General features: G+C 41.6%; 1 protein-coding gene across 4 annotated transcripts in view; it reads right to left on the reverse strand.

Moving 5' to 3' along the window:
• The window catches only part of AK4 (adenylate kinase 4), a 160,383-nt gene that overhangs the window by 29,388 nt on the left and 103,126 nt on the right, over positions 1 to 27,869 (reverse strand). For all 4 annotated transcript variants that reach the window (XM_061411717.1, XM_061411715.1, XM_061411714.1 and 1 more), the window contains one exon: positions 58 to 177. In XM_061411717.1, coding sequence (XP_061267701.1) covers positions 58 to 166 — 109 coding nt within the window. In that variant the 5' untranslated portion in view covers positions 167 to 177. The remainder of the gene's footprint in view (positions 1 to 57; positions 178 to 27,869) is intronic.

Here is a 27,869-nt window from a genome sequence, read left to right on the forward strand (position 1 = left end):
ACCATGACCCACTACTAGCAGAATAAGGAGCCCGGTGGACCCCCAGGTTCAACTCACCGTCAAGTAGCCAGTGCTCGCCGCGCCTGTTCTCCAACTCCAACAGCATGAGGCGTGTGATCACATGATCGGGAACCAAAAGGCCTTTCTCTATGTATTGCTTTGCCATATCACCAACTTCTATTAAAAAGACAGGAAAAAGAGACACTCAAAAAAGCTTCTGGGGGCGGGGGTGGGGGTAATGCTTACCAACTCTCTCCTGACAGTTTTGCTTTTTCTTCCATTCCTGCCTGATGTCCTGGGGGGAAAGGTTTTTAAAGAGTCATATTTTTAAAATTGGCTTCAATAATGGTGACCCTGTCTCTCAGTTGTCTGCCAAAGAATTAGAAGAGCATCTCTTGAAGATACACACAGACAGAAATAAAAATGAAAGGAGATATAAATTAGGGCAAAGGGAAAATCAGAGTAGGAAATAAAGCCGGAGTCTAGAGGGAGAGCGGCACATAGTAAAGACCAGGAGAGGAGAGAAGTCCAGCCTCTTGCTAGCAGTGAGCCGCACTCTGGACCTAAGCCCCCCACCAGTTTCCGGTAACAAGGAAAAAGGATCAACTTCACAATTCATGGTACAGGGAAAACTAAAGGAAGCTGAGAGACTCAACCATTCCTCAGACACCAAAGGGAAAATTGTCCACTACTCTTCTAGAAAAAGGGCTGGATGATACAAACAACAATGGGTTTCCTTCATGAGCCTCAGTTAAGCAGATGGCACCTTGCTGACGCAGTTGTAGAAGCAACTCAAGTGTTTTTAGTGGAATGCCAAGTTCGTGAAAAGACATGAATTTCAATTTTTTTTCAAAGAAAAAAATGCTCCTATCATAATTTAAAATAACAATTTGTTATACGTGGAAATTGTCAGTTGGGTTCAGGAGAACATCTGTTAAATTTCTAGAAACTGATTTGTTTTTAATCCAGATGAAGTCCTCAGCTCTCTAGCCATCTGATCATGAACCATTAGAAACACATTCTTGACAGGCCAATTCAGTTCTTATAAAAACACAGGGCAGAATTATATTACTGGGGGAAAAAAGGTTAAAAACCAATTGCCCCCACCTTCTGCTTGAATTTAATAAGGTAGAGACCTTCCTTCCACAGTCTGAATCTATACTGCCAGCTTCACCTTCCACACTGAAACATGGGCTGTGAAGAGTTCCCTGTCACTGGATGACTACCACGGGGCAGAGAGCCCACTGTTAGGCCCAGTGATGGGGATTCAGAAACGCACTGCAAGAGAAAGAACATATGAGTGGCTAAACATGAATGTGAGCAAAACACATTCATTCAGTAAGGATTTATTGACTGCGTACTACTTAACAGGTAATATTCTACAAATGTAGCAGCGACTGAAAGTTGCAGCTTACCAATATTCAAGCAGTATGACTTTACCTGAGAGCAACAATAAGAATCTTTAACTGGGAATACAAACTAGCAGGTGCTGTGCTTTAAACATTTTATTTGTGTTATTTCAATGATTCTTCATAGGATCCTCACCTTTAGATTGGAGGTAAAACTTGTATTTTTTTTTTATGACAGCTTTATTGAGATACAAGTCACATACCATAACATAACAAGTCACACACCGTAACTTTCACCATTTAAAACTGTGCAATTGAGTGGCTTTAGCAAGAAGAGATAAGAAAGCCTTCTTCAGCGATCAATGCAAAGAAATAGAGGAAAACAACAGAATGGGAAAGACTAGGGATCTCTTGGAGAAAATCAGAGATACCAAAGGAACATTTCATGCAAAGATGAGCTTGATAAAGGACAGAAATGGTATGGACCTAACAGAAGCAGAAGATATTAAGAAGAGGTGGCAAGAATACACAGAAGAACTGTACAAAAAAGATCTTCACGACCCAGATAATCACCATGGTGTGATCATTGACCTAGAGCCAGACATCCTGGAATGTGAAGTCAAGTGGGCCTTAGAAAGCATCACTACGAACAAAGCTAGTGGAGGTGATGGAATTCCAGTTGAGCTATTCCAAATCCTGAAAGATGATGCTGTGAAAGTGCTGCACTCAATATGCCAGCAAATTTGGAAAACTCAGCAGTGGCCACAGGACTGGAAAAGGTCGGTTTTCATTCCAATCCCAAAGAAAGGCAATGCCAAAGAATGCTCAGACTACCGCACAATTGCACTCACCTCACACGCTAGTAAAGTAATGCTCAAAATTCTCCAAGCCAGGCTTCAGCAATATGTGAACCGTGAACTTCCTGATGTTCAAGCTGGTTTTAGAAAAGGCAGAGGAACCAGAGATCAAATTGCCAACATCCGCTGGATCATGGAAAAAGCAAGAGAGTTCCAGAAAAACATCTATTTCTGCTTTATTGACTACGTCAAAGCCTTTGACTGTGTGGATCACAATAAACTGTGGGAAATTCTGAAAGAGATGGGAATACCAGACCACCTGATCTGCCTCTTGAGAAATTTGTATGCAGGTCAGGAAGCAACAGTTAGAACTGGACATGGAACAACAGACTGGTTCCAAATAGGAAAAGGAGTTCGTCAAGGCTGTATATTGTCACCCTGTTTATTTAACTTCTATGCAGAGTACATCATGAGAAACGCTGGACTGGAAGAAGCACAAGCTGGAATCAAGATTGCTGGGGGAAATATCAATAACCTCAGATATGCAGATGACACCACCCTTATGGCAGAAAGTGAAGAGGAACTCAAAAGCCTCTTGATGAAAGTGAAAGAGGAGAGTGAAAAAGTTGACTTAAAGCTCCACATTCAGAAAACGAAGATCATGGCATCCGGTCCCACCACTTCATGGGAAATAGATGCGGAAACAGTGGGAACAGTGTCAGACTTTATGTTTCTGGGCTCCAAAATCACTACAGCTGGTGACTGCATCCATGAAATTAAAAGACGCTTACTCCTTGGAAGGAAAGTTATGACCAACCTAGATGGCATATTCAAAAGCAGAAACATTACTTTGCCAACAAAGGTCTGTCTAGTCAAGGCTATGGTTTCTCCTGTGGTCATGTGTGGATGTGAGAGTTGGACTGTGAAGAAGGCTGAGCGCCGAAGAATTGATGCTTTTGAACTGTGGTGTTGGAGAAAACTCTGGAGAGTCCCTTGGACTGCAAGGAGATCCAACCAGTCCATTCTGAAGGAGATCAGCCCTGGGATTTCTTTGGAAGGAATGATACTAAAGCTGAAACTCCAGTACTTTGGCCACCTCGTGCGAAGAGTTGACTCATTGGAAAAGACTCTGATGCTGGGAGGGATTGGGGGCAGGAGGAGAAGGGGACGACAGAGGATGAGATGGCTGGATGGCATCACTGACTCAATGGACGTGAGTCTGAGTGAACTCTGGGAGTTGGTGATGGACAGGGAGGCCTGGCGTGCTGCGATTCATGGGGTCGCAAAGAGTCGGACGCGACTGAGCGACTGATCTGATCTGATCTAATACCCTCTCCATGTTGTGCAAGCATCACCACTACCTAATTTCAGAACATTTCTATTATCCCAGGAAGAAACCCCATACCTACTAGCGGTCACACTCCCATCCCCTCCTCCCTCTCGGTACTGGAAACTACTAATCTACTTTTGGTCTTTATAGTTTGCCTGTACTGCACATTTCACATAAATGGAAGTGTGCACGATGTAGTTTTTTTGTGTCTGGTTCCTTTACTTAGCATGTTTTCAAGGTTCATCCATGTTGTACCATATCAGTACTTCATTTTCAAAGCTGAATATTATGATTCTATTGTGTGGACATATCACATGTTGTTTATACATACATCAGTTATCAGGCACTGGGGTTGTTTTCACTCGGGGACTATTTTGAGTAATGCTGCAATATACATTCAGGTACAAGTTTCTATGTGAATATATGCTTTCAGTTTTCTTGGGTAATATCTGTAAGAAACACGTGTACATCTGAAAAATCACTGTCAGACAGAATGCTCAGAGCAACTGAGACACTTACTCTGTGATGGTCAGGCTAACCTCAGAGCCCTGTTCTCAGTCTCGTCCACCAAACTTAAAGGTACACGCGAACAACAAATATACATCTTCCAAGGTGAGAGACCAAGATATGAACATGAGGAAACGGTTAATGAGGAGGAACTGTCTTGTAGGGAAAAGAGAAGACCCAGAGAAGGACATGATAACAACTGACCCATAATCTGATTCTGGACAGATGGAAAAGGCATTATCTTACTTAATCCCCCAGGGCTTAGAATTAGTACTAGTGGGAATTGCAAATGGACAGGAAAAGTCGCCTGAGGAAATATTTGAATGGAGACTCAGAGAAGGGATATTATAGAGGGATTTTGAAAACTGGATTGGGCTTAATTCATGTTTCAGGTCCCTACAGATGGAAGACTTACGGTACTGTGGTACATTTGAATTCAGTAATTTAATGAAGAACAGTGTCCAAAATGATAGCTTTAAGACCTCTGATTATCTCCTAAATGGCTCAAAATGTAGCTCCGCTGACACCTCAAACTTATCCTGTCCAAAATCACATTACCCTCCCACTCTGTTCTTGTCTTGGATGCTTCCTGCCTCATCAGTAACAGATTCCTTGGATTCAATTATCCAAAGTCAATCACAGTCTGAAAAATATTAAATGGAAAAGTCCAGAAATAAGCAACTGATTTCACCTCAAACTTCAGGAGTAATGAACACAGTGCATAAGGGCATAGTTAAGATGCAAAAAGCACTAAATCTGAGAGGTCACGTTCACCTAACTTTTACTAGAGTATGTTGTTACAACTGTTCTATCTTATTCAGTTCAGTTCAGCTGCTCAGTCATGTCTGACTCTTTACGACCCCATGGACTGCAGCACACCAGGCCTCCCTGTCCATCACCAGTTCCCAGAGCTTGCTCAAACTCATGTCCATCGAATCGCTGATGCCATCCAATCATCTAATTGTCGTCCCCTTCTCTTCTTGCCTTCAATCTTTGCCAACATCAGGGTCTTTTCTAACACATCAGTTCTTCACATGAGGTGGCCAAAGTATTGTAGCTTCAGTTTCAGCATCAGTCCTTCCAACGAATATTCAAGACTGATTTCCTTTAGGATTTATTGGTTTGATATCTTATTATTAGTTATTGCTATTAATCTCCTACTGTGCCTAATTTATTAATTATCATTAAATTACTTTATCCTAGGTATGTATGTATGTATAGGGAAAAAACATAGTATATATAGTGTTCAGTACTTTGGTTTCAGGCATCAACTGGGGATCCTGGACGGCATTCCCCACAGACAGGGGGACTCTACTGTACTCTCCTCAGATATCATCTAAGATTAAGCACCAATTGTCTTGATTTTCTTGATTTCGCTTGTTGTTGTTGGGTTTTTTTAATATTTATTTATTTGGCTTTGTCAAATAATGGGATCTAATTCCCTGACTCAGAGAAGGAAATGGCAGCCCACTCCAGTACTCTTGCCTGGAAAATCCCATGGATGGAGGAGCCTGGTGGGCTGCAGTCCATGGAGTCGAGAAGAGTTGGACATGACTGAGCCCCTTCACTTTCACTTTTCACTTTAATGCATTGGAGAAGGAAATGGCAACCCAATACAGTGTTTTTGCCTGGAGAATCCTAGGGACGGGGGAGCCTGGTGGGCTGCCATCTATGGGGTCACACAGAGTCGGACATGACTGATGCGACTTAGCAGCAGCAGCAGTTCCCTGACCAGGGCTTGAACCTGGGCTCCCTGCATTGGGAGTGTGGAGTCAGTCGCTGGACTGCCAAGGAAGTTCCTCTCCCATTCTCTACACCTAGCTGAACACGAAATCTTAGCATTATACTTCCACATGTCTCTCACATCCAGGACAGCTGATCAAAACATAACAGCACAACACTAACTGCTGAACAAACTGGAACAAGCTGCGGTCCTGCAGAACAGTCTGTGCCACTGTGAAACACACACTGAAGGCCCTGGACTGCCCTGGTAGTTAAAAAGAGCTCGTGGCTTATCAGAAAGTGGAGAAAAGGGGAAGGAAGCAGTGAGACAAACTCCAAAGCCTAAGAAATCCTTATATAGTGAAGAGGAGAGAACTGATAAAGGATCCCATAGCTGAGGTCAAAGCAAGTCCTTTACCCATACCAATCCTTGACTGGCTACAAAACAAGAGTGCTTTTGGGTTCTTGCACATATGTGTCAATCTAAAGAATAATTAGACTACCTAAGCAGCCAATTCTCAATTCTTTGCTTGCTTGACTTCTCAGCAGCATGTGACGTGACTCCTGTGCATAAATACAGAGTGACCCCTTTAAAGCCCATTATGCCCCTCCTATGACTTCCCATGTCATTGAGAGTATAAGCCAAGTCCTCCCCTTGGTCTCCAAGCTCTCTGACCCCATCTCCCACTTCTCTCCTCACTACCCATCCTAGTCCAGACACAAGAGTCTCCGTGCACTTTCCTGAAGATCACAAGCATGTGTCCACTGCAGGACCTCTGCATTTGTTCTTCCCTCTGTCAGGAAGACTCTTTCCACCAGAATTTCAAAAGGTCAAGTCCTCTCAGCATTCAGGTTTCTGATTGAGTATCACCTCAGATAGGTTTCCCACCCTATCCAAACAGCACAAGTACAAACATCCAAGTCCCAATCCCCCTCTACTCTCTTATCCTACTGTGCATTCTTTTCCAAAACTACAGGCTTTACATATTATATACTGATGTATCGGTGAATTCACTTTCTGCCCCTCCAGATTAGAATATAATTAGCTCACTGGAAAAAATAATAATACTTTGCTTACTGCCATATCCTGAGTGCTTACAATATGGTCTGGCATGCATAGATACTCCATTAAAATTTGTTGCATGAATGAATGAATACATTGAAGATTATAGAGTCTCTTCCCCAGGCAAGAATCAATCTGATCTGCCTTACAGTTATTACAGAACCATTACTCCAATGTCCAACCTTGCCAGGTATCAACTTTTTCAAGGGAGATATGCGACAAAGTGAGATCAGTACTAACTAGGTGAGATGACCACATAGGGTTTCACAGCTCAGTCTCATTTTCTCAGCATTTCAAACTGTGAATAGAGAATAGCCACGTACACGAGGGAAAATGAGAAGGAAATACTAGGAGCCAATGTTGCAGAGGCATGGAGCTGCTTGGCATACCTGGAGGAACTTCAATTAGTAACATCTGAAAATAAGCACATCATGACACAGAGAGCACTAGACAGGCCAGAAAAGGAGCATAGGCTTTGAAGGATTAAAGGAAACAGGTAGCTTCAAAAATGGTATTCTCATAGCTGAAAGCAATTACCAAGGGCCCAGGACAAAATGAAAATATGGAGCCTCCTGGTTCAAAAATTAAAAATTACAAGATGGTAACAGCAGAGCATTGCACTAAGTGCAGGGCCTTTTGTCACGTGACACAAGTCACGTGCCCACGGCTATGAAATTTGGATGGGGTTGGCGTGATGAAAGCAAAGAAGGCTGTGATAATAATCCAGCACAGACAGGCCTGCAGAAACAACATTAGATGACATTCTGGCCCTTGAGAGAGTACCTTGAGCTGACCCATCATCGACTGTGCAACTCAAGTTCAAAATAACTCTGTGGAAGACTTCCAGAACCATCTTAATCCAATTTACTAATGAAGAGAAAGCTCTAAGGGCAGCATCCCTTCCCAAGTATTTTTGGCATCCTTGGCTCTTCTCTGGAACAGGACAGACCACATGCCCTCTAATCTGTTACAAAATCAAACTTCCTCTGAGTTTCTCAATCCCCCTCCCCGGCCCTGTGAAAAACCAGGAAAAGCCAACAGCAGCCAGAGGAAAATGAACTTAACAACGAATTTGCATCTGAATGAAGACCTCCCTACAACAGCAATCTGAAATAAAACACTGGTCAGAATACAGGCCCATTCCAGAAAACAGGACCTTCATCTGCCCTTGTCAGTTCCCTTGGAAGAGAAAGCAGTATCATTAAACGCTAATGCAGCATGTTTGGCTAAAACATAGACCTGAGCCAATTTCTCAAGCAGTATTTCAAAGAAAAGCTGTAGATACACATATGCTCTCTTACAGTTTTTGCATCCTTTGTACATACACATGCACACACATGCTCACCAAAATAATAAACCATAAACCACCAGGAAGGTTTTAAAAATAAACTTTTATGAATGAAGGTCAATAGCTTTGCATTTTTTAAGTGTCACAACAACCAAAAAAAAAAAAAAAGGGACACCCAATTATGTGTTTATGAGATTGACCATAACACTGTTAAGGGAAGCACACTGATTGAAACTGCCCACCCTGGCTAGGCACCATAGTAACTATATGCATAAGTTGTTTTACTGCAGGAGGTCCTGGTAAAGAACACGGAACTAATAAGCCACCACCAACCGGAAGAGTTCAGAAAAGGTCAAAAGGAGACACCACCTGTCCAACCACCTCCCAGAATCCTTCTCTCTGGTGTCCATCTTGGCTGAACAAGGTGTGCACCACCAGGAAGGACTCTGAGTCAGAATGATTGGCTATAGACAACCCAGAAACCAATCCCATCACCATAAAACCCGAGACTGCAAGCCCTGTGACAGAGCTGTTCTCCTGGGTTCCCTTACCTTTCTGCTCTCCACCCAGGTGCCCTTTCCCAATAAAATCTCTTGCTTTGTCAGCACATGTGTCTCCTTGGACAATTCATTTCTGAGTGTTAGATAAGAGCCCAGTTTTGGGCCCTGGAAGGGGTCCCCCTTCCTATGACAAATGGCGACTCTGGTGGGACTCATCTTCACTGCGACTGACATCCTGACCACTCGGGGTACTCACGGGCCAGCTTTTCTGCCAATGGACCAGACTCAGCGGCCGCAACCGGGACCCTGTAGTCCCTGGTCTCCTCCTGACGCAGACAATTGACCAGAGTACCCCAACTGGTAAGGAACAAGAGACTTTATTGAACTCTCTCCCTTTCCCTCTCTCTTTCCTCTCCTTAACCCTTCCTATCCTTCCCCTTTTTTCTAGTTTCCTGGTCCTGTACACAGGAATCTGGTCAAAGGGCCTCAGCCTGAGCTGAGGATTGGAGACTGATCACCTCCTCTTGGCAGAGAACTCTAATTCTGGTTCTGTTCTGTCTGGTTTCTGGTAGGACTGAGTTTCATTCTTCCCTTCTCTAGAGGCTCAGGGTAAAGTCCCGTAATACCTGGGTATCTGCAGGTGGCAGGAGACATCTGTAAGACCACTCCTTTTGCCCCCCTCTCTCACCTCCTCCCCCTTCTTTCAACCTGGTTTCCTTTCCTCCCTTTGAAATCTTTGAAGACCTGAGATATTTTCCTTTACTCTGTTAGTACTTGGATTTGAAGTTCTATGTCTATAGGAGGTTTTCTGAGAGACTGTATTCTTATATTTAAGGGAGTGTCTGATGAGGACTGCCAGGTTTATATGTGTGTTTTAACTCTGTGTTCTGTGTTGTGATTTTTGACAGCCATTTTGCTTTGTCTGGCCACCATTTGGTTTAGGCCTGCCACCATTTTGTTAGAACTTGATTTTCTTTCCCTGTGCCTTGGGACCAGGGCTCTCAGGAACACTTATCTAGACCATCTCTAACTCCTGAGACTGAGGAAAAATGGGAAAAAGGCTTTAAAAAATTTATTTATTCCAACTGTTTTTTATAAACTACTACATTTTATATTGTAATATCTAATTCATGACTAAAATTAGAAAATGAAGCTAGATCTTGTGTTGTGTCTGTCTAAATATGTCTCAGTATGTCTTTGTCTCTGGATAATATTTTTGAGATTAATTTGTAAATGAGCTCTTTTTAATTGGCTTAAAGAAAGGTAAGCACTTACAAATAAAATAATTATAAATTAAACAATAAATTCCAGGTTCATGTGAACTGGTAAATATTCAGTATTAAATACCCGATATTAATGTTTGTTTGTTGATCTATCTAATACATACATGTCTTAGAATAATTAACATTAAGTAGAATGTTTTCATTGTACCTAGGTTTAATATAAGTTAAATATTATCTTACCTGTTACAAGTTTGTCAACAAGGAAATTACCTCGAGTGAAGAAACTTCTAAAAAAATGTAAATGAGATATTAGCTTTTAGATAAGCTCTATTAATAATAATTATGCTTTAGGAATATCTGTTTAAAATAGTCTCTCAAGATTGGGGTAACTTGAATTTCTAAGGGTTGTGCTAAACTAAGTGTTGGAAGTCTACTGAATAGTTAGGTCACTTCCAAATAAAATAAGATTTTGAAACATTTACTACTAACTGATTTCTTTTTACAGAAAAACTAAAGAGTTGGGGACTATAAATGAATAATGTTTGGTGCCATCCTAAAATGTTTTAAGAAAGCAAGGGTTTTAGAAATTATCACTAGTATTTATGCTCACCAATCTATAAAATGCTAATATAAAAGTTAGTTCGTGGTTGCTAAAGGAAAGTAGGAAGTGTGTTTTCAGTTAAAAAAAAAAGGTATAAAAAAATACTAAAAAGAGACGAATGATCAGGATTTTTTAAAAATTGGATTACAGTTAGTTAGATAAATGGATTTTGTTAGGAATGACACAGCCATGGGAAAATTGGTTAGAGCCAACTAGGTCCAAGATCGGAGAAGGCAATGGCACCCCACTCCAGTACTCTTGCCTGGAAAATCCCATGGACTGAGGAGCCTGGTAGGCTGTAGTCCATGGGGTCGCTAAGAGTCAGGCACAACTAAGCGACTTCACTTTCACTTTTCACTTTCATGCATTGGAGAAGGAAATGGCAACCCACTCCAGTATTCTTGCCTGGAGAATCCCAGGGACAGAGGAGCCTAGTGGGCTGCCATCTATGGGGTCGCACAGAGTCGGACATGACTAAAGTGACTTAGCAGCAGCAGCAGCAGCAGCAGCAGGTCCAAGATGGCGGAATTGACTTTCACTAGACCTTGAGGTATATACACCATTGTGACATATCAACAAGCTAAATGATACACCCATCAACACTAAATCTGACCAAATGTTCTAAACCCTTTTAATTGATTTTTTTGACAAAACTTCCTAAATCGAATTCTTTTTTTTTAATTTTATTTTATTTTTAAACTTTACAATATTGTATTAGTTTTGCCAAATATCAAAATGAATCTGCCACAGGTATACATGTGTTCCCCATCCTGAACCCTCCTCCCTCCTCCCTCCCCATACCATCCCTCTGGGTCGTCCCAGTGCACCAGCCCCAAGCATCCAGTATCGTGCATCAAACCTGGACTGGCGACTCGTTTCATACATGATATTATACATGTTTCAATGCCATTCTCCCAAATCTTCCCACCCTCTCCCTCTCCCACAGAGTCCATAAGACTGTTCTATACATCAGTGTCTGTTTTGCTGTCTCGTACACAGGGTTATTGTTACCATCTTTCTAAATTCCATATATATGTGTTAGTATACTGTATTGGTGTTTTTCTTTCTGGCTTACTTCACTCTGTATAATAGGCTCCAGTTTCATCCACCTCATTAGAACTGATTCAAATGTATTCTTTTTAATGGCTGAGTAATACTCCATTGTGTATATGTACCATAGCTTTCTTATCCATTCATCTGCTGATGGACATCTAGGTTGCTTCCACGTCCTGGATATTATAAACAGTGCTTCGATGAACATTGGGGTACACAAACTCCTACAGCTCAACTCCAGAAAAATAAATGACCCAATCAAAAAATGGGCCAAAGAACTAAATAGACATTTCTCCAAAGAAGACATACAGATGGCTAACAAACACATGAAAAGATGCTCAACATCACTCATTATCAGAGAAATGCAAATCAAAACCACTATGAGGTACCATTTCACGCCAGTCAGAATGGCTGCAATCCAAAAGTCTACAAGCAATAAATGCTGGAGAGGGTGTGGAGAAAAGGGAACTCTCTTACACTGTTGGTGGGAAGGCAAACTAGTACAGCCACTATGGAGAACAGTGTGGAGATTCCTTAAAAAACTGGAAATAGAACTGCCTTATGATCCAGCAATCCCACTGCTGGGCATACACACTGAGGAAACCAGAAGCCAAATCGAATTCTTTTGAAGTTCCTTTGACCTCTAGCTAAATTTGGGGTGCTTCAAAGGACCCCTGAAACATCCCAAAGAAAGATATTAAACTGTGTTTATTTGGTTGGTTAAATTACATGAAAAATATTATCAAGTGAGTACTAAATTCTCTCATGTTATAATGTATGATAAATATTACTAATATAGATATCCTAGAAATTATATTGAGCTCTTAACATTCTGATATGTCCTGGTATTCTAATGAAAAACCTGATGACTTCACAGAAGTTAACAAAGGACTGAATGAACCAGTGAATATGTTTATAACTTTTATGGTTTCTGTCTGAAAAATTACAGGTTTGAATCATATGTTTTCCAGGAGTAGGGAAAACCTTCCTCTCAAACTAATTATGACAATACTTTGGTAAAATTATACATTATAAACAAAACAATTATATTTTCTATCTGACTCCTCCAGAAATTGGAAACTCTTGGGTTTCCAGTAAGTTTATCAAATGAGTTAGAAAGGTTAACCCACTAACAGGTACAAAAATCTCAAGGAATTTTGGAGACCTTAAAAAGGGAAGAATTCACCTAGATTTGTTAGGCAAAATCTGTGATAAGCCTTTGGTGTGAGTTTCCCAGCCCTGTTTTATTTTGAAAGTTCAGTCTGAGACTCTATAAATGTTTCAGCAAAATAAAAAGTCTATGATCAATTATGGTTATATAAATCATCAGACCAAAATTAGTGAGAACAGGCCTGTTTTGCAAATAAACTAGCCTTAATTTGGTTATATTTGATAAAAATGAGGGTAATTTTATGGAGAAAAAGATGTTTCAATAAATGTTAAATCCCAGTTTGTTAATGGAGGTCTGCATCTAATAAGACTCATTTCTTGGACAGTTCTTTGCTGTTATGTGATATTAATGTAAAATTTAATTGAATTCTTAAAGAACACCCTAAATTTGTTTCTGAAGCTTATCTCAGCAATCTATCTTTGGATGAAGATCTGATACTGCCTCATGACCTGCAACCAGGACTGGAAAAAGACATAATTTAAGGGACTATATCCAATGTTGATAGAAGGACTTTTTATCAGGTACTCTTAACTAGCTCATGCAAAATAAAACTGAAGGGAAATTAACTCTTAGATTAATTCCCACTTCCAAAGGCCCCTACACTGGATTGTCTATAAAGACAGCTGAACTGACCTCACCTTAAAATGATGCTCAAACAGAGGAGAAACTACACTATACCAGGATGAGAAGACAATGACATCAGAGGTAGACAGCTTGCCCAAGATGCTGGACCTGATTTGTATGATCATTTATAATACTTTCTTGACTTCTTAGACCTTTACATACAAATCAAATGCTTTTCTATCATAGACCTGATACTATGCTAGTTTTAGAAATCAGTCCAGTTGTTGGGTTTGTGGCCAATTACCTGTGTCTAGTTCTGAGTTATCTTGGTAAATTTCTCTACTACAAGACTCTAACTGGTTGGCCCTGAGAAAATTTACTTAAAAAAAAAATTATAGTCATATTCAGGTCATTGTGATATTACTAGATGGGATCCCCTCACTGGGCCAATTAATAATGCCTGCTCTACTCTGGCCATAAATTTGAGCTTTCTTCTATTGCTCAAGTTCAGTCAGAGCAACAAGCAAAGTTTCAGCAAAGGAGGAAAAAATCTCCCACAATTATGGGATGGATTTATATAGATAACACTGGGCTATGGTAATTTAGGTTTAAAGTCTCCTCTATGTTGGGAACAATTAAATCATACTAAGGATAATCAGTCTAGTAGCACTAGAAAACTGGGCTATGTGCCTTATAGACAGTGCCAATATATAATTTCCCTGGAAGATAAAGGTTCTACAGAGTAGACTAAGTCAGATGACCTGGGATATACTGAGCTACATCTAATGGAAGCTCGTAAGTCTTACTTGTGACTTTACTAATACTGCTGGCTATGTTATTTGTACTTCACCTGTTTTACAAAATTGCTGTTTCTTACACTGCCAAATGTGTGTTTGAGGCCTCTGATAGAATAATATATAGTCCATATGAGATTGATGATGATAACAGTGTAACTCTAGATATGGGAAGAAGCAACAACAGGAAATGTTTTCCTGGACCAAGAGGCTAGTAAGACAGGTGGTCCAGAGAATTTTGGATACTGTTGTATGGCCTAGTCCAGTAACAGCACATTGAGTGGCCTGTCTACAAAATCTTTGCCAAACCTGAGAATGGAAAGCACCATGGGATAGAATGGTCATGAAATGCCCTCCTCAAAATCATGGTCAAGTTTATGAGCAAAAATGGGCTCTGCAAACTGAAAACTGACATTCCACCTATGTCTACAAAGATTAAATCATGGTCACTGCAACTGCTGATCTTCAACTCTCCTGAAAGGAGTTCAGGGTGAAAATCAGGAATGAGGTACTCTGTGCTCTGGGAAAACCGACAGAACAGGCCTTCAGATAGTTAGATCTTTTCAGGAGAATATTTTATGAGTTCCAATTCTTGCATCTTCTCATACCTAGAGAAACACTGACGTCATTAATGGTGACATCTGCTTTGGCTATTAAGGAAAATGTTACAATTAAAAGTCAAAAGAGAGTAGCTGGTTCAGATATTCTGGGAAATAACTAGGTGATGTTATGGGTGTACTTTCAGACTAGACCTTGTATTGCTAAACACTTGAGTTTTCTGAGTTGTGTCAGGCTTGGATGCCACCATTCTCAAAACAATGTCTGCTGGAAGCTAGTAACTGCAAGCTTAGTTTTTTATAAAACTAGGTAACTGGCTGCCTGGCTACAAGTCTCCCTAAAGTGCCAGGTCCAGACTGGGTTTCAGGCCTATTCTTCTAAAAAGAAATGAGATTTATTTTGTCTATTAAAATTCCAATTTATCACTCCTCCAACTACTTCTAATTGGGTCTGTTACACCAAAACGGCAGACCAAGGGATTGAGATTTTAATCATACAAGACTCAGATCTAGAACTTGGAACTCAGGAATACTTCCAAGTCGGTGTCTATTCTCCAGGCTGAGGCAGTCCTATGCCCCATTTTCACAGGAAGTTATCACAATCATGGCTGCCTCGTTCCCTAAATTAAAACTGAGCAGAACTCTGTGGGGCTCTGGAGTACAGATCTGTTCTGTGTTCTCCATTTCTTGTCTGTAGGATATAGGCTTTGTTCAGCCTCCTTGACCTTCCCTGTGTTCCAAAGTGTGGATTCAAACAATTGCTAATCAGGGAAGGGAGGGGATACAGAAACAGAGGAGAAACAATCAAATGGTTGTACAGCCTCCAGAGAGGGTCCAGGTTCCTACTCGAAGAAATATGCATAACAATGTCTTTGAGTTCTACTACAAAACTGGAGCCCCCATCCAGGTGGAGGATGGTACCTTCAGACTAAACACAAGATTCCTGGAGCACAGCTCTGTTGCCTCATCACCAACCAATCAAAAAAAAAAAAAAAAAAGTCACAAACCCTGCAGCCCTCACCCTAAATGTTTCCTCCTGTTTCTGGGGACCAGTAATGACCATCCTGTTAGGTCTCCTGTTTGGTCCCTGTCTATTTCATTTCTGAGACGGGCCAACAGTTTCAAATTAAATTGCTGTTATTACAAGTGTGAATGCTGGTTTCAGGCAAAAAATACCTTGAATTAGATCAGGTAAAGAGACACTTCTGCTCTGCTAGGCAGGCCTATGCCCATGCACAGCAGGAATAAGTTACAGAAGAAAGACCTCCGCCCCAATTCCCAAGAAGAATCTTGAGTATGAAGTCTCTCAGGGGGGAGTTGTTAGGGGAAGCACACTGATTGAAACCACCCACCCTGGCCAGGCACCATAGTAACCATTTGCATATGTTGTTTTATGGCAGGAGGTCCTGTAAGGAATAGGGTGCTAATAAGCCACCACCAACCAGAAGATCAAAAGGAGACACGACATGTCTGACCACCTCCCAGAATCCTTCTCTCTGGTGTCCATCTTGACTGAACAAGGCGTGCACCACCAGGAAAGACTGAGTCAGAATGATTGGCTAAAGACAACCTGGAAACTAATCCCATTACCATCAAACCCAAGACTGCGAGCCCTGTGACAGAGCTGTTCTCCTGGGTTCCCTTACCCTACTGCTCTCCACCCGGGTACCCTTCCCCAGTAAAATCTCTTGCTTTGTCAGCACATGTGTCTCCTTGGACAATTCATTTCTGAGTGTTAGAGAAGAGTCCTGGAAGGGGGTCCCCTTTCCTGCAACAACAACACTGATTAAGGCCATATTTGGAAAAACTGTCTTAAGAAAGGGAAAGATTAATTGTCAGAATAAAAAATGGTATGTATTACAAAATTATCTATGTATGTGCACAGACATATATCACCATCCTCAATGTTAAATGTATTATAACAATGTTCCACTCTTTTAAAATATAAAATTTGTGGCAATGCAGCTAAAAAACCTATTTCATTTAATTACTATTAAATATAAATTAAAACAGATATGGCCTTGGTTACCTTGAGAAATATATTTTTTCAATTTCTGATCAAATCAGACAACAAATACATTTTCAGAATTTAATGTTATCTATTAAGTTGTATGGGACTTCCCAGGTGGCTCAGTGGTAAAGAATCTGCCTGCCAATTCAGGAGATGCAGGAGACAGAGGTTTGATCCCTGGGTCAGGAAGATCCCTGGAGCAGAAAACAGCAACCCACTCCAATATTCTTGCCTGGAAAACTCCATGGAAAGAGGAGTCTGGTGAATTACAGTCCATGAGGTCACAACAAGTTGGACATGACTGAGTGACTGAGCACACATGTATTAGGTTATATATTTAAGATAATATATAAATAAATATATTAAAATATATTAAATGAATAAATGTATATTAATATAAAATTTTTTAATAAAAAATTTTAAAAATTTAAGATATCACAGAACTTAGTGTACTTATTAAATTGGTCACTTCTTCAAAATTCATGCTTCCAAGATATGGAAGAATTTTTATTGGCTTCAATTCTTTCACATTAAAGTTGTCCATATTCACATGGGTCATTGTATTCAGGGCAGCAAATATGGAAAATACTGTCCACTGCTAAAAGGGGGATTTTGGACACACATTGTGAATTATCTTAATTAAAAAGAAAATATCTTAGTCTAAATAACTAGGAGAGTTACTAAGAAAATAACATTTCTTTAGAAAAACTATAGAAACACACACACAGATTTGTAGTCAGCACAAAATCCATTCTATAGCCACCCTAAATATTCACGACTGCCAGCTCAAACATTCCAGAGACTAAATGATTTCCAAAAAGAAACAAATGCATAAAGATCCAAAATGTGGAAGAAAGATTTCTGAGATAGGGGAGGGGATGGTAAACACTGTTCACTAAGGGAAAATTGGAGAATATGGAATGTAGCTGATTTTGTGGGCTTAAATACTCTGAATCCACTTAATATTCACTCAGTCCATATTTATTCAGAATCTACTACGTACCAGGCTCTGTACCAACTTCAGAGGAGGCCTGTACCACAGCTTAGAACCTAAACACTGGGATCAGGTCCTAGCCCCCGCAAAGTGTTCAACAGCAAAATTTCATGGAATTTTACACTGTCAGGCAAAAAAAAAATTAGTCAGCAATCACTTTGGGCTTCCCTGGTGGCTCAGTGGTAAAGAATCTGCCTGCCAATGCAGGAGACGCAGGTTCAATCACTGGGTCAGGAAGATCCCTTGGAGAAGGAAATGGCAACCCAAACCAGTATTCTTGCCTGGGAAATCCCATGGACAGAGGAGCCTGAAGGGCTACAGTCCATGGGGTCGCAAGAGTTGGACAAAACTCAGTGACTAAACAACAACTACTGCTACATGCCAGGTACCACGCAAGCACAAGAGTTACAAACATGAGACCACCTCGAAGAATGAGAGAAGAGGGACAGACTCATGAACAAATATAACTATTGAAAACTGTATTCAAGTGGAAAACTGCACAGACTGAAAAATCAACAATTCTTGATTCCATGAGAGACGGGAGGACACCAGGCAAACCACTGTCCCCAAGGATAGAGAGACGGTTGGGTAAATGCATGGGGCCACAGCTTAACTGGACATAAACTCACAGCCAGTGCCAGGAAGGAAAACGTGAACTGTAATTGAAAAGCTGCTGAAGGCTCTATGTGGACAAAAACTCAGGGAGGTCCCAATCAGGGGGAACCCCATAATATTATGAGATTTTCCTCCAGACGCTCTACCTGGTTGCCACAATAAGTATCACAGAAAAATCCCCTCAGGCTTCTGGCAGGGTGAGGGGAAAGGGAACCATTTAAAAATAACCATAGCACTTGGTTCTTCTTAAAAATTCCAATCACGTGGAGGTGAAAGGGTGTGGTTTCACCAAAGGAGGATGCTACATTTAACCTTAAATCTCACTTTGGAAAACAAACAGTTTCGAACACAAGGCTCATAATTATACTAATAAAATTCCAAATTATCATCTTGCCCTGGTTGCAAATCTCAAACCGATTTTATTCCCCTTTACAGAAAGGCTTCAAAAGATAGGATTTAATATTCAGCTCAGTTGGGTCCGACTCTTCGTGACCCTATGAATCGCACCCTGCCAGCCTCCCTATCCATCACCAACTCCCAGAGTCTACCCAAACCCATGTCCATCGAGTCGGTGATGCTATCCAGCCATCTCATCCTCTGTTGTCCCCTTCTCCTCCTGCCCCCAATCCTTCCTAGCATTAGGGTCTTTTTCAATGAGTCACTTCTTTGCATAAGGTGGCCAAGGTATTGGAGTTTCAGCGTCAACATCAGTTCTTCCAATGAACACCCAGGACGGATCTCCTTTAAAATGGACTGGATGGATCTTCTTGCAGTCCAAGGGACTCTCAAGAGTCTTCTCCAACACCACACTTCAAAAGCATCAATTCCTCGGTGCTCATCTTTCTTCACCGTGCAACTCTCACATCCATACATGACTACTAGAAAAACCATAGCCTTGACTAAACGGACCTTTGTTGGCAAAGTAATGTCTCTGCTTTTGAATATACTATCTAGGTTGGTCATAACATTTCTTTCAAGGAGTAACGTCTTTTAATTTCATGGCTGCAATCACCATCTGCAGTGATTTTGGAGCCCAGAAAAATAAAGTCAGACACTGTTTCCACTGTTTCCCCATCTAATTCCCATGAAGTGATGGGAACAGATGCCATGATCTTTGTTTTCTGAATGTTGAGTTTTAGCCAACTTTTTCATTCTCCTTCTTCACTTTCATCAAGAGGCTTTTTAGTTTGTCTTCACTTTCTGCCATAGGGGTGGTGTCATCTGCATATCTGAGGTTATTGATATTTCTCCCAGCAATCTTGATTCCAGCTTGTGTTTCTTCCAGCCCCGCATTTCTCATGATGTACTCTGCATAGAAGTTAAATAAGCAGGGTGACAATATACAGCCTTGACGGACTCCTTTTCCTATTTGGAACCAGTCTGTTGTTCCATGTCCAGTTCTAACTGTTGCTTCCTGACCTGCGTACAGGTTTCTCAAGAGGCAGGTCAGGGCACACTACAAGGAATATTCAAAAATGAACTATAACTTTGTGATTCTGCATAGAAGTTCTTAATCCCCTGCCCACTCACTTGGAAGAACATTTTGGTACTGAAACGGTTACTTGGAAAAAATAAGATAAAGAAAAACTTTATTCTATGAACTGTTAATCCTTGATACCATGTTGATAAACTTCTCCTAATAGTAAAATAAGTTTTTAAAGAGAAAAAAGTTTGGTTAAGAAATTGATATCAAAGGCTGAGGAGGCAGAAATTATGGGAGAAACTTCTGAATTTAAGAAACTTAGGCACTTAAACGACTCATTTCAGATGTCCAGGATCCATCTGTCAAGTGGCCTTGCTCAAAGCCAGGCTTTCCCTCCCTTCACACCAAAAAGACTAAATCACTCCCTGACACCTGCTATTTGTGGCTGTGAAGGCAATTCTGAACCTAATGTCACAGTCAAGAACACGTACTTTAAAACTGCCTCGGTTCACATTCTGGCACCCCACTTAAAGGTTTTACAACTTGGTCACTTTGTATGTTTGTACATCCACTTCTTCATCTATAAAATGGAAATATTACCACATAGGAATGTGCTAAAAATTGTATGTGATTAGTATGTATGTATAAAGGACTTGGAAGAATGCCACTTTGCAAATTCCATTCAAGGACACAGAGATAATCAATATATGTTCCTACATGCCAGGTGTCATCCTAAGCAGTTTATACACATGAACCCATTTAATCCTCACAAATATCTATGAGGTCAATGCTAGTATTTCCCCCATTTTGCAAACAAGTATGAGTCTCAGTGAACTCCGGGAGTTGGTGATGGACAGGGAGGCCTGGCGTGCTGCGATTCATGGGGTCGCAAAGAGTCAGACACGACTGAGCAACTGATCTGATCTGATCTGAAACTGAAATACAGAAAGAGTAAGTAATTCTCCAAAAGTAACTCAGCTAATAATAAGTAACAGAGCCAGGACTCAAACTCAAGTAGCCTCCATTTCCTTAACCACTTTACTACACTCTCTCTCAGCGTTTGAGAGCATTTCCTTGAATAATGGCACTTTGGATGTTAGAGTTCATTCTCCTGGAAGGGTGAAGCAAATCCCTAACAAAAGGGACAGGAGCATGCATTTCTGTCATATACGCATGCATGCTAAGTCACTTCAGTCTTGTCTGACTCTTTGAGACCCTATGGACCGTAGCCTGCCAGTTCCTTTATCCATGGGATTCTCCAGGCAAGAGTACTGAAGTTGGTTGCCATGCCCTCCTCCAGGGGATCTTCCTGACCCAGGGATTAAACCCATGCCTCTCATGTCCCCTGCATTAGGCAGGCAGGTTCCTCACCACTAGCGGCACCTGGGAAGCGTGTGTGTGTGTGTCTGTGTGTGTGTGTGTGTCTGTGTCTGTGTGTCTGTGTGTGTGTCTGTGTGTCTGTGTGTGTCTGTGTGTGTCTGTGTGTGTGTAGGATATACATACCTTAATGGTGATTGTATGCCCTGTGGGAAATACGTCTTCAACTAAATAAAAACTTACAGCAACTATTTCTGTGCAGCTATTTCCTACCAAGCTCTTAAGCACACTGCAACCCTATACCTCCAAACTCTCCACATGGCCCCTTCTCTCCTCTGATCCATGTCTACACAACTCTCAGAGAGGCTTTCCAAAAAAAAAGAAAACATAGTTGGCACAAGTCGCTTCTTTCTCAAACACCAAGAATGCATTCCCTGGCCTAGAGGATGATGTGGAAACTCCTCAGGATGGCAATCAAAATCTTTCTGATCCACCTGGAACTATTCCTCAACCCTGACCTCCCACACAGATCCTTCCCTCAACGTCTTCCCTCAAGCAGTCCACAGACTCAGTGGGGGAAAGGGCGAGACCGGAGAGAAAGACAGTGCTGACAGGCATGTGCCTGAGACACACAGGGACACACAGGTGGCCACCGCCCTCTGACCTTAGGTCCCAGAACATGTGCCTCCCTAGAACTGAGCTTTGAAGGGCTGACAGAGGTTGCCTAAAGAGTCACCTTTCAAGGACTTCATGTACCAGCACCTCACAGCCATGTACTTCCTACTCCCTTCAAAGGAATAATGCTCTCTGCTGTCCTCCACCAGCACCTGGGCTGAAGCTTGTACATGATGTGTCTTCAGACATTAGGAAAAAAGACTGCCTTTGGAAGATGCCCATTTCTCAAAGCTGACTCAGCTGTAAGCCAGGGAACACAGCTCGGTGGACAGAACCCAAGCTGGACTGTAAGCCCACCCCCAACACTCCCCAGCCAAGCACCCTCCCGCTCCCTATGCAGTTTCACAGCCTGTACCACTATATGCGGTTGCACATCTACCTACACGTCATTCATTGTGCTCATTGGAGGCTGCTCAGAAATCCTCCACACCAGATTATAATCCCCTTGAGGCCACACATTACGGGATTCCCAGGTAGCTCAGTAGTAAACAATCTGCCTGGCAATGCAGGACACACAGGTTCAATCCTTGGGTCGGGAAGATACCCTGGAGGAGGAAATGGTAACCCACTCCAGTATTCTCACCTGGAAAAATGTCATGGGCAGAGGAGCTTGGCAGGTTACAGTCCACAGGATCGCAGAGTTGGACAACACTTAGGGACTTAACAACAGCAAGAGCCACTCTACTTGAGATCAAGAGCTACCCTATCTTTAAAATCTCCATCCTTCTACCACTAAGGTCCTACAGATTAGATGAACTTTATTATCACTGCTGCTGCTAAGTCACTTCAGTTGTGTCCAACTCTGTGCAACCCCATAGACGGCAGCCCACCAGGCTCCCCGTCCCTGGGATTCTCCAGGCAAGAACACTGGAGTGGGTTGCCATTTCCTTCTCCAATGCATGAAAGTGAAATCGCTCAGTCGTGTCCGACTCTTAGTGACCCCATGGACTGCAGCCCACCAGGCTCCTCTGTCCATGGGATATTCCAGGCAAGAGTACTGGAGTGGGGTGCCATCGCCTTCTCCGTTATTATCACTACACCCACAATATCTTATATCTATCATATTGTTCAGCAGTCCTGATAAAGTCAACACTTTAAGGCAATTAAGGTTTAGAAAGACCTTCTTAATCATAGTAAGAATTATGTAGAGAAATATTTACTTTAAATATTATCTTTTCTAATTCTTTGGCAAGCCTTGAATAATTGAATAAAATAAATTACTGGATTAATGAGCAAACCATTATAAATGGACACAGTGTAGTTTGTTAATGGGTCTCACGATGATTGCTTCAGTCTATTCAGGCTGGTGCAGAAAGATCATCACCACAGGTTGTCTTTGGATCCCAAACGAGCTCTTCACAACAAAGGATCTGTTCCTGCAAGTGGATGCCTGCCCCTCCCGAAGCCACCTGACATTCTCCAACACCCACAAGAGGTGCATGAGTCACCTCTTAAAGATTCTGAGAGTGCAACTCCAAAATATCTAACAGAATAAGCGGAGAGTTTAGTGTTAAGGAAACAACTTATCATTTCCAAACTAACATGCAGGTGCTTGCTTGGAAGTCAACCCAAATCAGAGTTTGTACTAGGCTCCACTATCAAAAACCTGCTGCCTCTCTGAGCTATCTCCTCTTCTGAGTGTCTATGTGTCACAAGTTAGGTTCTACCCAATGGTTTCCTGATAAATCACAAGATATTAGGAATTGTAAAGCAAGACTAAAGAAGACCAGAGGAAATTCCCTGGTGGTTCGGTGGTTAGGACTCCACACTTTGATTGCTGAGGCCTCAGGTTCAATCCCTGGTCAGGGAACTAAGATCGCACAAGCAACACAGCAAGGCAGGAAAAAAAAAAGGTACCAGAGATAAATATATAACCTATTTAATGTAAGACAATGCAAATTTTGAAACTATGAAGACTTTATTCTATCCACTCTTTGTTCCTTTGGACATCATCAGACTAAGCTCCCCCCTGGGATCAAATCACTGACCGCATCTCTCCTAACTTCACACAAAGCACTCCTGTCTTCCAAACCTTTCCTCTGCTATTTAGTCCCAGGATAAAATGTTGAGCTCATCATGGGGTCATTACTGGGGCCTCCCTGGTGGCTCAGCAATAAGAATCTGCCTACAAAGAGGAAGCCGCAGGAGACATGGGTTCAGTCCCTGGGTCGGGAAGATCTCCTGGAGAGGGCATGGCAACCCACTCCAGTATTCTTGCCTGAAGAATCTCATGGACAGAGGAACCTGGCAGGCTGCAACTTAGCACAGCACAAGGTCATTATTATTATTGGTGTTTTAACCAAAGGAAATTGTGGTGAAATTATTTGACTAAATATTTGAAAATTACTTGTGATTTATATGATCAATCACTACTCTCAAGGTTAAAAGGAGGTTAATAGCAAAAAAAATTATTTCTTCTTTTTAGATCTGAACCCAAATATAAAGTACAAATGTTTCTCTTTACCACTAATTCTGAGATTAAAATGAAAGAATTTATAGTGTGATTTCTTTTTTTCTATTGAGCTCTAACTCACATAACATTAGTTTCTGGTCTACAACATAATGATTTGATATTTGTATATATTGAGAAATGATTGCCACAATAAACCCAGTTAACATCTGTCAACATGCATAGTCACAAACTGTTTTCTTATGAAGAGAATATTTAAGATCCATTCTCATTAGTGTGTACACACATAAATATTTCTATATTCAAAATAGAAAACCAGGGATGTCCCTGGCAGTCCAGTGGTTAAGACTCTGTGTTCTCAATGCAGGGGGCATGGGTTCAATCCCTGGCTGGTAACTAAAATTCCACATGCTGCAAAACATGACCCCCCAAAAAAAGAAGATAAAACAGAAATCCAATAAACAAATGAATTACTTTTGAGGGGGAAAAAAAATCTATTCTCTTGGCAATTTTCAAATACGTAATAAAATATTTTAAATATAACCACCACACTATATGTGCATCCCAAGGGCTCTCATACTTTAGTTTGAACTTTTTGATAGGCTAAACCCCCACCTCTGGCAATCACCAATCTGTTCTCTGTATCTATGAGCTCAAGGTTTTTTTGTTTTGTTTGTTTCTTAGATTCCACATTTAAATGAGATCATTCAGTTGATTTATTACTAATATCTATAGTTTTAATCAAGAGACAATATATCCTTTTAAAAACACAGAACTGGCTTCATAATGAAGCAAAGAGCCAACATGATGCAATGAATTACGACAAGAGTGGGAATCTGGAGTCTTGACTCTCTTAAGTTTGCCTTCAAGTCACTGCCCATGGCCTGAACACATCAATGTCCTTCACTGATTGCAGCCTCAAGTTTTCTCATTTGCATGAGGGAGGTGAACTCTTCTCTGTAATCTCAGAGGCAGAATTTCAATTTTGTATACCTCAGTTCAGCTCATTCGCTCAGTCGTGTCCAACTCTTTGCAACCCCAAGGACGGCAGCACGCCAGGCTTCCCTGTCCATCACCAACTACAGGTGGCCAAAGTATTGGAGCTTCAGCGTCAATCCTTCCAGTGAATGTTCAGAGTTTATTTCCCTTAGGATTGACTGGATTGATCTCCTTGCAGTCCAAGGGACTCTCAGGAGTCTTCTCCAACACCACAGTTCAAAAGCATCAATTCTTCTGTGCTCAGCTTTCTTTCTCTATGGTCCAACTCTCACATCCACATACATGACTACTGGAAAAACCGTAGCTTTGACTAGACAGACCTCTGTCTGCAAAGTAATGTCTCTGCTTCTTAATATGCTGTCTAGGTTGGTCATAGCTTTTCTTCCAAGGAGCAAGTATCTTCATTTCATGGCTGCAATCACCATCTACAGTGATTTTGGAGCCCAAAAAAATAAAGTCTGCCACTGTTTCCATTATTTCCCAATCTATTTGCCATGAAGTGATGGGACTGGATGCCATGATCTCCGTTTTTTGAATGTTGAGTTTTAAACCAGCTTTTTCACTCTCCTCTTTCACTTTTATCAAGGGGCTCTTTAGTTCCTCTTCGCTTTCTGCCATAAAGGTGGTGTCATCAGCATATCTGAGGTTGATATTTCTCCCAGCAATCTTGATTCCAGCTTGTGCTTCATGCAGCCCAGCACTTTGCATGATGTACTCTGCATATAAGTTAAACAAGAATGGTGACAATATACAGCCTTTACGTACTCCTTTCCCAATTTGGAAGCAGTCCATTGTTCCATGTCAGGTTCTAACTATTGCTTCTTGACCTGCATACAGATTTCTCAGGAGACAGGTAAGATGGTCTGGTATTATCTCTTTAAGAATTTTCCAGTTTGTTGTGATCCACACAGTCAAAGGCTTTAGCGTAGTCAGTGAAGCAGAATTAGATGTTTTTCTCGAACTCTCTTGCTTTTCTATGATCCAATGGATGTTGTCAATTTGATCTCTGGTTCCTCTGCCTTTTCTAAATCCAGTTTGAACATCTGGTAGTTCTGGGTTCGTGTACTGTTGAGGCCTGGCTTAGAGAATTTTGAGCATTACTTGGCTAGCATGTGAGATGAGTGCAGGTATAAGTATTCCTGGCTTTTGACTTGGGCTTTCAGGCTACTTAGCACATCTGAAACCACAGCAGGATCCTTTCACCCACCTAGACTCTACTTTTGAAGTGAGGACAGGTGAGACGAAGGAGAGTCTCCCTGCCTTCATGCACCGCTAAGGTGTTGACCACTATACCCATTCTGTGACAAGTGGGGTCTGGACCAGAACTCAGGCCTGATCCATGTGGCTGGGAATAAGGGCAAATGCTTTGTTAGGCCTCTTTTCTTTTTACCTCTCTAGCCAGACTGGATATTTACATTCACTTAGTCTAATTTTGTACCCTAGGTCCAGAAATGTGTTGGCAGTGGGTGTGTTTTCTATAATAGTCAAGATAAAAATATGCATGGACAAAAGCCACGACTTTGGGTAGGGGAGGGGCTCGCATAACTGAGAAAGAAGGTGATCGAATGTCTAAGCACAAAGAATATCCTTAAGCTTTCTCATCCCATCAGCAGATTAATTATGTGACCCCCCACATACCAATTCAAAGAATAAAACTACACAGTGACTTCATTTTAAGACTTTTAAATAAATCATGAAAGGAAAAAGACACTGTAAATTTCATTAAGCCAAAAAAATTTTGGAATATTTTCTTGGCCCAGAATAGGAACACATGCATTTATAGACGCACCATGAACATCTGGTGAAGGACCACATGCCGCCTTACATAAGCAGCAGGAGAAAAAGCAGACTGGGATGAAGGCAACAGAATCTGGGCAAGGGAACAAATGGGAAAAGGCAAGTAATCTGTGAGGTTTGCCAAAATCAAGGCTGAGTTTTAGACCCAGAGTGTTCAGCCATCTCCTCAAGTGCCGCAAGTCTGCCTTGGCATCCACGATACAGGCACTTCCAGCCCCAAGGAGCAGGATCATACATTATATCTCACAAGCTGTCTAGATTTTCCCTGCCTCCCTTGTGACCTGACCACAACCCAACTATTAGCTCCATGCAGAGGACAGAGGGGATTTTCACTTTTAAAGAAGATAAAAGGAATTCCTTCCCATTGCAGAAGGCCTGGATATGGATCTGGCTGTGCCAGGCACCTTGTCAGCTGCCTCTCTGTGCAGGATCTTGGCTGCAGATCTGCACAAGGGAAGCTGCTGTTTCCTCCAGAGCCATCTGCTCAAACAGGAGGGATTGCTACTGCTGCCCACGGTGGGGGTGGGGGGAAGGGTCCTCTCTCTCTCCCTCGTCTCCCTTCCTCTGCCATAGCTTTCTGGCAATACTCTGATGGAGAACTACTCCAAGAACACTGATGATGTGTACGTTCACCAGCCTCCCAGGGCTGGTAGCAGACAGTCCTGCAAACAAAGGAAAAGAAAATGAGGGAAACAGCTGATGGCACCTCTCTTTCCCTCTAGGGCTCCCAGTGGGGTATATGGTCCACTGAGAAGGCAGATATGCCATCATCCTTTAACACCAGCAGGGACAACAATAATAATAATACCAGAGGGCAACCATATAAAAAACAGTACAGAGGTTCTGCAAAAAATCCAAAATAGAATCACCTGGGACTTCCCTGGGTGGTCCAGTGGTAGAGAATCCATCTGCTAATGCAGGGGACACAGGTTCGAAACCTGGTCTGGGAAGATTCTACATGCCACAGAGCAGCTAATTCCACGCTCCACAACAAGAGAAGCCAAGACAAGGAGAAACCCACACACCGCAACTATAGAGTAGCCCCCACTTTCCCAACCAGAGAAAGCCAGTGCTCAGCAATGAAGACTCAGCACAGCCAAAAATAAATA

This window comes from Bos javanicus, chromosome 3, assembly GCF_032452875.1.
Source record: "Bos javanicus breed banteng chromosome 3, ARS-OSU_banteng_1.0, whole genome shotgun sequence".
Classification (NCBI taxonomy): Eukaryota; Metazoa; Chordata; class Mammalia; order Artiodactyla; family Bovidae; genus Bos; species Bos javanicus.